The sequence below is a fragment of the Trichomonas vaginalis genome, chromosome III (genome assembly GCF_026262505.1).
Source record: "Trichomonas vaginalis G3 chromosome III, whole genome shotgun sequence".
Taxonomy (NCBI): Eukaryota; Parabasalia; order Trichomonadida; family Trichomonadidae; genus Trichomonas; species Trichomonas vaginalis.
The window spans coordinates 24,009,073-24,021,406 of NC_067205.1; the positions used below are offsets into that span (position 1 = coordinate 24,009,073).

The following is a 12,334-nucleotide window of genomic DNA, read 5'->3' on the forward strand; positions in this document are numbered from 1 at the left end:
CACAAAATCATGACTCTATGTAAAAGTACATTGAAAAAAAATAGAATTTTAAATTCTCACCGACAAATTATAAAAAGAAAGTATTTGTATTGATTTCAAATAATGCATATCATTCAAAGATAAAAAGAATAAGCTAAAAATGATTTATACATTTAGTCAATGAGGGTTTTGTATTTAGCACATTGTCAATGAGGGTATTTTGAAAATTTATTCATTTTAACTTTATTTTGAACTCTGAACAATATCTGCATAGTATCAATGTCTTTGCAGAGTATAATCCGTGATGTTAAAAATGTTTAAGACAAGGCTATTGATGAATAATCAATTTAAAATTTATTTGATTCTTGAAACCCTAATTTGTCATGATTATATACTTTAAAATTTCTCAATTATAATTGACTCTTAGAATTGATGCAGCAAAATGATAAGAAATTAGATCTTTAGAGATAATTAGATTTAGATATTTCAAACAACGATACTATAATTGTCCATTACCAGAAATGGTTTATGTGAAAAATTCAATTTAAATAAAATCTTCAAGTAACAAATAATGAATCCAAAATTTTTGAATAACTTAGTTTTCTCATGGTAATATTTGCAAATTGACCAATATTAAAATAACTAAATAAACAAATATGAATATTTTAGATCTTGAGTCATTTCTACATATGTTGACTACATTGATACAGTTCCACTATTGACATTGTTAAAACAATTAGCAATAAGGTTGTGAAAAATAGCATTTGTTATGATAAGCTTTGTTTGTACTCTAGACATGTAGTAAATAATAGCTGTATCATGAAATTGAATCACAATTCGACGAAATATTTTATGGCGATCTAAATTTATTTTGTCAGAAAATTACGATCAAATTGTGGAAATTTGGAAATTGCTTGTTTGGGGTGATAATATAAATAACAAGTTTAAACAATATGGTACCTTACTATCAAATGGTTAATTATCGGAATTTTTCAAAGATTGGTTTGAAAAGTGGATCGAACTTTTTTATAGAGAAATTTTGTAAACTTCTCAATTATATTTAAAACCTATTAAAATGAAATCATCTTAAATACTCTGTTGTTGTGATTTGTTAAAAGTTGGATCAAAATAATAATTGAATTTACGATATTTCAATAGTCTTTTTAATGATTTTGAGAGAATAATTACGATCATCAGATTTTTGAAGAATCATATTATTTTATTATAACGTTAAGTATTGGAATATAATGCATCTAATTTTTTGATTTGATAAAAATTAATTTAACCGTGCATTTATAAAAATTTTGAGAAGAAATAAATCTGAAATAAAAATACTTCATTTTAGATAAATAGAGAATGAGTTGCTGCTCGTGCTTGGCAAGAACAATAATAGGATTAGTAAACTTGATCATCCTAATAGTGATGGCTGTTATCCTTTACTTCAGTTGGGATCAGATTAAACAAATCAAGATTGACGAGATCAAGAGTTCGAAGAAAGTTCTCATATATCAGGCGATAACCCAAAAGTCGAACTATCTCAAAATTGTTTTGTGTATAATTGCAAATTCAATAACATGAAAGAGAGAGCAATCAGTTTGAATGAAAAAGCCAATTTCAAGGTTCTAATCTACGAAAATGTTTTTTACAAAGGCTCTGGTACAATGTTCTTCCATGATGTATATGACAGCATTGTTGTTGTTGATAAATTCTGTTCACTCGAAAATTATAATCTCACTGAAGGCCAATTTGTAGATTTTCATTCAAGTATAAACGCTACAATCACCCGAGGATCAATTTTAAATGGAGGGAGTACAGCTACTTCAACTGCTATGATTGTTCAAAATTATGGCGATTCAGTCCTGTCGTACACAAACATAACGCATTGTTACTTGAAACAAGATGCTGCTTTTGTTTATGGAAACGTTCAGAGCTCAGCCAATATTTCGTACTGTCAAATTGAAAAAATAGACTCAGACGATAGGTTATCAACGATAGATAATTGTTTAGGATATATTGAAAGAAGCCATTATTTAAATAACACTCAAAATGCATCAGATAAAGGAATAATTACTGTGAATATACAAACGCTTGAAATCTATGATTCTCTTTTCTTGAACAACCAACAGAATGAGATAGGTTATTTATTTGATGCAGATGATTACGGAAGTATTACTATTTGCCGATGTTTTATTCAACAAGATATAAATTATTGGAATGATAGTAGTATATGTGGACGGGTTGTGTGACTTTTTTTGTAAACGTAAGAATTCATACAATATTGAACGATTTTGTATCATTTTTTTTAACATATGAAGTAAAAAATGTAAGATTCTTACAGTTTTTATTCTTACGTTTTTGAATAAATCAAGATTTAAAAATTGACTTCTTACGTAAAATTAAAACTAAGTTAAATTTATTTTTTTATTTTTTTAATTCGTAAGAAAATGAGTGGATCAAGATTCGTAACCATCAATCAATTAATGGATGTTCTTTCACCAATTCTTGAAAATATTAAACAAGTAGATGTTTATTTCGATGATTATGTAGAAAGTTTATATTATAAAGGTAAACATAATATTAAACCCATTGCTTTGCATTTGAAATAAATTAATTGAAAATGCAAAAATTTGGGAATTAATTCCAGATATTGAATTTATAACAAATATTAATGATAAATGGTTTAAACGAATTCGAACAAAAGTTCTTTGTAAATTAATGATCAAAACTGAGGAAAAAGAATTTAACGGGTTTAAATATCATCCAAATAAAGTTTCAGAACTAGAAAATGAAAAACTTCAGAAAAATTAAACGATAGACTTTCAAATGATCGTATTGAAAAAATAAATAAACTAGCAGAAGTTGCATTTAATAATGAAATATTTGATGAATATAACCTTGAACTCAGTGATGGGTTTTAAGGACCCGGGCTCAACGAGCCATGATTTATGAAATCAATTATTTGATTCATTCTTTCTTCAATAATTTCTATTCTTTTTGTTAAATCATCTATTTTCATTAATGAGGTGATTCTTGATTGAGGAATAGATTTCAAACTAACCATCCTTTTATTTTTGAAATTTTGAATCCATCAACTTTAAACATTTTATTCAATTTACATGTTGTCAATTCTTCAAATAATTTTTTATTATTAGCATAATAGTCATTAAATTCTTCAACAGATGAAAAAATTTTTTTTTTTCAGTAATTGGTTTAACAACGTTTATTTTTTGTTGAACATTTCACTTTATTTATTTCTTCCTCCTCTGTTTCATTTATTTTTTAAAATCGGTTTCATTTATCATTAAATAAAAATTAGAATATAAGTGATGAAATATATTTTTTAATTAATATTAAATCAGAAATGGCTGCAGGATTCTTTAAAAAATTATGGGATGGAATTAAGAAAGCTGCGGGTTGGGTTTATAAAAAAGGTTATTAAACTGTTGCAAACTTTTTGGCACCAGTAGCGAAAACGGCAGGAACTATCATAGGTGGAGTATTAGGTACAAAAAGCAGGTAATCCAGCGATGGGAGCACAAGCAGGTAACGCAATTGGTGGAATAGCTGAAGGAATACTTAATAAAATAGGAGGTAAATAGTGGAAAAATAATATTATTTTATCTTAGTATCGGTTGTAGTCTTTGATAAACTTTTTCTCTCTTTATTTAATATTTCTCTTATTGGGGCGGCTTTTGGTGTTATTGATTCAGCAATGTCACTAATTGCTTCTTTATTCTTAAATATCCAATTTGCTCCTTTCTTCATTGTTTCCAAACTTTATGCGCTCCTCTTTTTACTTTATCCCACAGTTTCTTAAATACCTGCAGCCATAGTTGATTATTTCATTAAAATTAAAAATTCATTTTCATCTTTTAATTTTGATTTTTTTATTTAATAATAAATGACGACTAACTATTTGGTGCCAAACACTAAACGATTAATGGAAATGTATTTCATTCATTCGAAAAGATAAATGAAATATTTGCAAAGAATGATGGTAGAAGATATTATAGAGAACTTGAAAGTTCATGCTATGACTCTGATACTCCATATTTTGATGATAAACAAACTCATTTAAGAATTACAAATCCAGCTCATGATGTGAACCAATTAGGTGACACATATATTAAACGCAAAGTTAAAGCAACTCTAGTTTCAAATAAAGCTTTCACATGTGATGCCGCTTTTAATGCATGCGTTTATTCGTTGGTTACAAATCATCAAATCAAAGCTTTAAACAATTAGAAGTAGAAACCGAAAGAGGTGATGCTGGTTATCTTCAGATGGATTGCGCCCGTGAATCTTTCGCATTTGCAACATATAAACCAAAATCAGAAAGGAAAGTTAAAAAGTTTGTTCATTCATTATATATAATGTTCAAAAATATGATAACTCGGTATGTGGTAAATATATTGACCCTTCAGAAGTTTTCAAGAAAGCAAATGAAGAAGTTGATATCACTTTTGATATGATTATTCGGTAAATGATTTGTTAGCATTTCAGGCGTTCGATGATTATCCTAAATCATTTGGTGATATCATTCTTAAATATTATGTTTTCAGGGATACTTTAGTATTTTGTCAGGTTGACCCGTTAAGAGTTGCTGATTTACAAAATTACGTTTATGAAAAGATAACTGATGAAAATTATGAAAAGATTATGAATCATGTTTATAAATATGATCGCAAATTCCAACAAATCGGACTTCCTGCCAAATTAATTACAAGCTTAGCCGCTACATCTGCTGACGCAACAGTTGATGACGTTATTATTTCATGCACAAAGATGGAAGTTTTAGAGGATAAATGCATTACACCAGGATACGGTTTTAATTGAAGAATCAGTTAAAGCAATACCACGTTTATTCAGTAAGGAAGATCCATTCATGATTCCAGCTCAACATATTGACGTTCGTTCACTAAATGGAGGTTGCATCACTCCTGAAGGTATTAGCTCAGATTTCTCATACGCTCTTCATAATGTTACAGATGTTGTGTTAACATTTCCGAAGAATGCAATGCAAAGAACGGTTTTAGAAAATCCAATGCTTCGAGGTCTTCAGGTCACTATAGATTCCAGAAACTTCCCCGATCAAGCGATGACCACAGTGGGCGACATATTCTTTACACGTATGCTTCAAGCTTCTGATTTAGATGGAGTGAATGAATGCACGGAAGAATACGAGGACTCATTAACTAGACCACTGAATGATGATGATGGCACGCCATTAGCTAGAACATGGAAAGACCAAACTTCATTCTTATGCACTATTCCAGTTCAACGTGATGGAGCGGGTATATTTCTTTGATGGATTAGAAACTTTCAACTCACAAGTTACAGTACAAGTGAAAGCTTATCCAATCATTCAGGGTGTAAATGACACTTACTGTTCAAAGGTGACAAATCCTCCTCAGGTTTGGTTTACTAGGACTACATATTGGACATGGACACCGGACGAAGGTTTGAAATATCATCCAACAGGTAACCACCAGTATAGAAGTTCATATGATGAAATATTGATGAATAGAAATGTTTAAAATTATAAATTTATTTTTGATTAAATGGATTTAAATTCTGAAGAATTAGCAGGAGTATATAATACATACGTAGATGATATGATTAATGAAGCATTGAGTGATAATAGAAATGCTCTATCTAAGGAAATTAATGAAAATTCCATATTCTGAATGTTACTTAAATTCAATCACTGCAGCAATTGGTAAACAAAATAAAGGTAAAACATTAACGATATTAAAACAAATTATCATTATTGCTAACACTTCCCCCATTCACATGTGTTAATTTATATCAACCGTTCAGGTTCACCTTCAGATGATACATTTGAATCTTTAAAGCATTTAATCAAAATTCCAATTATTTATTTATCACAAGAAGAAGCAGAAGATTATTTAAAAAACTTTTTAATGTATAAAGAATTATATAATACAATCAAGAAGCAAGGATTAGAGGATAAAATTATTGATAAACAACGGGATGAATTATTTGAAACACTTTCTATTTCAAATTTTGATAGAGAATTTTTGCATTCACTCATTTTTCTAGATGATGCAGTGAAATCAAAACTAATAACAAATGAGAAATCATATTTTAATCAATTATTAACTCAATGTCGACACATTCAGTGTTCATTCTTCATGGCTGTTCAATACTTCAAAGCATTAAGCACAACATTAAATCAAATCTATCAACACTTTTCATTTTCAGTGGGTTTAGTCGTCAACAGTTGAACGTTATGCTTTATCAAGTGAATTTACCAATGAGCATTAATGAACTTTACACACAATATCAGCAATTAGGTGAACATGGAAAAATAATAGTTGATTTAAATAAAGGAAGTGTTAAATTTGATTAACTTTTTATAATTAATTTTTATTTTTTATTTATAATTAAACATGACAGAAATAGCAAATCTTCTACAGGTTCCATTAAAACAAGGGACAAACAGAAAAGGGTGCATATTATAATAGAACTATGAAAGTTCCAGATGGAATGAAAGAATTAGTTCATATTGTTGCTGGTCTTCAAAAAGATGTTAAACAAATGAGAAACGTTTTAACATTACCAGAAGCTCAAGCATATGCAAACGTCATGGACCAAATTGGGAAGCACATGAAGCAGACATTACGGGTCCAAATGGAAAGCCTGATGGTATAAATGAAGTTTTCGTTACTGATGGTCAAGGTAATATTAAAGTCATAAATGGGTATAAATTAACTGTATCTGATTATCCTAAACGTAAAGCATATAATGAATGTTATCCTATGCAATTTGATGAAAATGGAAAAGCTGTTAAACAATACATTGGAGAAGGTGAAAATGGTCCAATTAATTCATACCGTTATAATCCATATTCTTATTTCAATGAAGAATTAAATGCTGTTGAAGAGGGACCGGATGGATTACCACGATATGTTAATCAGTTTGATGGTCAATATGCAAATATTAGACCTGAAATTTCAGCTAAGAAATTCTTTAAGTTGCTTTATTCGATCCAGTGTTCAATGAACAGAAAGAAGCAATGAAAGCAGAATTTAAACCAATTCAAGTGGCAAGAATTTCTTCATCTTCACTTTCAGAAGCGTTCAAGGAATTGATAAAGAAACCACTTTATTCTCAACAAGGTTATAACTTTGATTTAATTAAAGAAAGTGATAAACGTAAATTAGAAAAATCAGATGGTTTTAAGAATGCATGTAATGAAATGATTAAAGATATTGTAAATGATAAATAAGACTGGAAGAAACTCAAAGCAATATCAATAACATAATTGGTGCAGTTACAAAGAAAGTATAAGCAAACAATGATGAACCTTGGATATTACCGTAAACAACTAAATAAAACTTTAAATATATTTTTCTTTTTTTTATTCAATTATAAATGAGAAGACGTTTCACAAGTCAAAAGAACACTAACGCAAAAGCAGAGATTACGGTTGGTTATAACGTAAATGATGATAAATCACGAATTATTCAAATGTTAAAGTTAATGTTAGTCCTGAATTAACAAGGTCAGCAACTCAACAAATTTATTAACTCGTGACTTACCGAAGAATGAAGAGAATGAAGAAAACCATGAGAATGGAGACCCAATCATTTTATCTGAACCCGGTAAAGAACCTGTTGAAATTCCCACTTATCCAACATACCCTTCACCTCTTGATAACCCATATAAAATAGACATTAATTCTGAATTAATGAAAATTTACCGTGATATAATAATTAATAATTATGATTCAATAATAAATTTAATTGACCAATCCGGTTTAATTATTTACCTTATGAATCATTAATTCACATTATCGCCATTCTTTGTGATGTTCAAGATTCAGACGTTAAGATTCAATTTTTCATAGATGATGAGGTTTCATGCTGCGGAACAGTTGCAAAATAAATCCTATAAAGGATATTAGCACAATTAAGATATCAAAGAACGGAACAACAACTGAACTTCATTTAACATATAATGATATTTATAATAAATAGTTGATGAATATAAAATATCACTTGAAAAATTCTTTGTTAAGGCCATTTAATATTCAAGCATTAACATTATTGAATAATAATCCTTTGAATCATAATCAATAATAATTGACCTTTCACCAGTTTCTATCGTTTGTTTTATTTCTTTTTGTTCCCCACTATCTGGATCGGTCATTGTAATTGTTTTTGTTATAGTATCAGCTTTATCTTTAACTTAATCTTTTTTCCATCAGGATATTTAAACCAAAATTCCAAAAATTCGATATTGTCAATCTGTTCATATTTTAATCTATCAATTACATTTTTAATACCATCTGAAATCTTATGAAATGGTCATTATATGGGTTTGATTGAACTAAATTTGAATGAAGTGAAATATAACCCGATGATGAATATGACATTGACTCATATTTTCTGAAACACTAAAATTTATAACATGAATGAATTTCTTATTCGTTGAATTTATGAATTCTTGAGGTAATCTTATCCTAGTTTTATTTATCACTGGAAATAACGCTTTACCATATTTTTAATCGTAATAAAAATGTCAATTATCAATATTATTTCGAATAATAACTGTGAATTAAATTTAACAGTTAGCGGAATTTATAATGTTACTCTCGTTTCTGTGAGTGGTAAATTTAATCCCATTCTTTTAGACCCTTCAGATATATATCATTTATTAAAGATGACCATGAAAAAACGTATGATATGTATATAAATAATGTGATAGCGAAATGGGATATTAACATGATTTTAAGTTATTTAAATGAATCATTTATCGTATGGTATGAAGAAAATTTTAAATCAAAACCTGATAAACTTTTTGAACTTGATGAAATAAATAACCTTATTAAATTCCCACTGAAAATTAAATTTTGTACTCCTCATTTTCGTTCATTGTTGGGGATATTAAATTTTGAAAAAGATGTTGGGGATGTTTTGTATTCTGACACTGGTTCCAATTTCATTTTAATCAAATGTGATAAAGTTAATACCCAATGAGATTTTCACATCAAACATTAGACCCTAACTCTTACCCATCAATACAAAACATTTTATCCATCAACTTAAACATATTTTCTTTATCATATCCGTTTCAATTATCCGGGAATTCATTTATTCTTCATTCAAAAGATTTATCAATATTAAATTTAGAGTAACTGACCTATTTGATTGTGATTTAGAATTCATGAATGAAATATTATGGCAATTTCAAATAGAAAAAATAGGTGATGAGATAACGGATTAAATATTTATTTTTAAATCATAATAAATGATTAAACAACAGCAACCACAACAACTTAAGGCACAAAGCACTCAGGTCCCTCAGACCATTACATACGCCATATATGCATATAATTCAAAGACGGCAGAACAAACGCAAAGGTTGAAATATGGAGATTTGGAGATATAGGGTGTCCAAAGGTGCGTTTAGCACAGCGCTCTATATGAGACTATTAAAGGAGATATATGCTGATTATAAATATATAATAAAAAATATGAATATATGTATATGATGAGTATGTTGTATTTTGGCGCCATGCCGGGATATAAAATGAATTTTGAGACTAGAGGCGGTTTCGCGGGAAATTTTGGCGGGATTTTTTTCATTTTTTTAATGAATCATAAAAGAAAACATCCTCGCTCTGCAAAAAAATGCAAAGACTGTAAAAAAATCTACGAGACATTGGTAAAATGCTTCGGTATGGATGCTCCTAGCTATTCCACTGTAACGTATCATGTTAGGATGTATCACTTCATGAACAAAAAGGCGCCCATCATAAAAATTGACAAAAAAATCGCCGGATCAAAGAAAAATCAAAGCAATTCTTCAAGCGCTAGATGAAGACCCAAGAGCATCACTCAGAAGGATAGAGGAGATGACAAAGATACCACGTAAACAGTCAGTTATTATCTGCACAATTATTTGAACTACAAAATATATACAGGTATCCGCACAACCTTAATTCAGTTCAAAAAAATCTAGAGTCCAATCTTCGAAAGAGCTCCTCTCTATTTGGGTGCGTATCAATCCAAGAAGTTTCGCTTTTTAGTAACAGGGGACGAGTCTTGGTTTCACTATGCAACAGAAGCCAAAAATCATTTGGATCCGAAGGATGAAAATCCGCAAACATTCCCGAAGAAAAAAATTGACACACCAATGATGATGTTGTCGGTTTTTTGGGGCGTGAATGGCATCATCGCAATTGATATTCTTCAAAACCTAATACGATGAATGCTCAGTATCGAATTGACAATGTTCTTACTCAAATTATCAATTCTGATGATTTGAGAAATCCAACAACAAAAACAAAGTTTTGCAATTCATTTTGATAATTCAAGAGTTACAAAAGTCATAAGGTAATGAATTACTTGGTGGAAAACAATGTCAAAGTTGTTCCAAAACCCAATATTCACCTGATATATGCACCCTGACTTTTATTTATTCGGACGCTAAAAAAGAGAGCTGAAGGACGCGAATTCGCGAGTCCAGATGATCTTGAAAATTTTGTAAGAGAGCAATTTGAGCAATTTTCTCATGATGATTTAAAGCGTGTCTTTCAAGCCTGGATCGATCGCTGCGAACGCGTGATTGAATCCAATGGTGATTATATTTAAATAAACTTTATATATATGTAACTTGTTTATTTCTATTCGCAGTATTCAGGTTTGTGCTAAACACACCTTTGGACACCCTATAGTATTGAAAAATGACCATTTCGAATTCGTTTGCAAGGGTGGTGCAGTGATATCAAATATAAAAGAAATTTTATTTATGAATTCAAAAATTAAAGGAATAACGGATGATATAACATCAATTCCACCAGAAGAACAAAGATATTACGCATTAAATGCATTTCCTAAAGTTTTGAAGATTGGAAGATTTAATTTAAATGAGGAATTCATAGAAGGTTTCCTAAATGACATAATGGAGAAAGCAGATAAGGAATGTGTTGCTGCTGCGTTAGAGAAGAAAGCGGATAAGGAATATGTTAACGAAAAAGATAATGAAATTAAAGAAAGTGTTGAATGGTATCATGAATGGATATCAAAGATTTTAAAAACTAAAGCTGATACAGGATGGGTTTCAGGATGTTTAGACCTTAAAGCGGATAAGGAATATGTTAATGATGAATTAAAGACTAAGTTAGAGAAGAAAGCAGATAAGGAATATGTTAACGAAATATACCAAAGTTTGATAGGAACAACGAAAAATATTGAAACTATTGTTGGCGACTTTTCTGTCAATGAAGAAAATAAATATTTTAGATGGCAGTTTGTACACTCCTTAAAAAATGGTATACGGTGGAAACTCATTCCGAAAAATAACAATGAAATGTATGTAAGTTATAAAAAGAATGATGACACACAAGTTAAAGTTCCATTAGACAACAACTGCTACTTAAACTTATATGGAGACGAACAAAAGAAATATTTAAGAGTTTATGAAATGGTAGATATGACATTGCCTGACCCAGCTCCAGCACCATATTATTATGACTATGGAGATGATGTCAGAACACCACATGTAGATGAACAAAAGTTAACATTATATTTAGATTATTATAGATATAAAAGATATAATGCAATAGAAAAAACGAGAATAGTATATTATTATACAGATGACAGAAATAAATATTATAGTCAAGATTTTACCTACCCTGAAAACATAAGATTATATTATAAAAAATATTCTGACACAAACCAGAAGAAACCTGAAATAGTTACACTATATTTTAAGTTCAAAAGAGACAATCCTATAATATCTCATATGTTTGATTTAATGAACCCAGTAGGTTCTATTTATACATCTATGGATGCAAGAGGTCTCAAGTAATGTTTGGTGTTGGTGCATGGGAACAAATAGTCGACAGGTTTTTGTATTGTGCAAACTCTTCAAAGGAAACAGGGGGAAGTAAAACGATTTCGGGTGAAAATTTACCTGCACACAGTCACTACATAGATTTAAGTACATCTCAAGCAGGTTGGCATAAGCATAGATATTGGGATTGGTCAGGAATGACAAAAGGTAAAGGATATGATGTTAAGACGACGTTAAGTTTGCTATAAATTGTTACTGGGATGACACTCAGGGAGAAGGAAACCATACACATCACGTTTCAGGATATACACAAACAACGGGACAAAGTAAAGAATACATGCCACCTTACATGACAGTTTACGCATGGTATAGAGTTCAATGAATGAACTAAATATATTTTATGTCTGTAATTAATTAGGTAATGAAGTAATGGATGAACTACAGAAATAAATGTTTACGTTAATGTTTATGTTAATGTTTTCAGGTCATTCAATAATTAATTATTTTTGAAGAACTGAAGGTGTCACCA

The 12,334-nt window shown here is 29.6% G+C and overlaps 3 protein-coding genes and 2 pseudogenes across 5 annotated transcripts, besides 2 other annotated features; all 5 read left to right on the forward strand.

The window, feature by feature from the left end:
* Positions 1 to 1,553: 1,553 nt before the first annotated feature.
* On the forward strand, positions 1,554 to 2,225 carry TVAGG3_0754030 (uncharacterized protein; the record flags this gene model as incomplete). The annotated part of the gene is made up of 1 exon (XM_001330496.1): positions 1,554 to 2,225. One exon carries the CDS (start codon positions 1,554 to 1,556, stop codon positions 2,223 to 2,225), a length of 672 nt encoding a protein of 223 aa, XP_001330531.1.
* A 4,543-nt stretch (positions 2,226 to 6,768) lies between these two features.
* TVAGG3_0754040 (uncharacterized protein) lies at positions 6,769 to 7,293 on the forward strand (the record flags this gene model as incomplete). Its single annotated transcript, XM_051245363.1, has 1 exon — positions 6,769 to 6,873. One exon carries the CDS (start codon positions 6,769 to 6,771, stop codon positions 6,871 to 6,873), a length of 105 nt encoding a protein of 34 aa, XP_051091950.1.
* Positions 7,294 to 9,393: 2,100 nt separating this feature from the next.
* Positions 9,394 to 10,681: a mobile genetic element.
* TVAGG3_0754060 lies at positions 9,490 to 10,601 on the forward strand (annotated as a pseudogene). Its single transcript has one exon. A coding segment is annotated over exon 1 (1,112 nt).
* A 230-nt stretch (positions 10,682 to 10,911) lies between the features above and the next one.
* Positions 10,912 to 11,525, forward strand: TVAGG3_0754070 (phage tail repeat-like family; the record flags this gene model as incomplete). Its single annotated transcript, XM_051245364.1, has 1 exon — positions 10,912 to 11,525. A coding segment is annotated over one exon (614 nt), but the record flags the coding sequence as incomplete, so codon positions are not given.
* A 194-nt stretch (positions 11,526 to 11,719) lies between these two features.
* Positions 11,720 to 12,334: part of a mobile genetic element that runs on past the window's edge.
* Positions 12,003 to 12,187, forward strand: TVAGG3_0754090 (annotated as a pseudogene). The gene has a single exon. A coding segment is annotated over exon 1 (185 nt).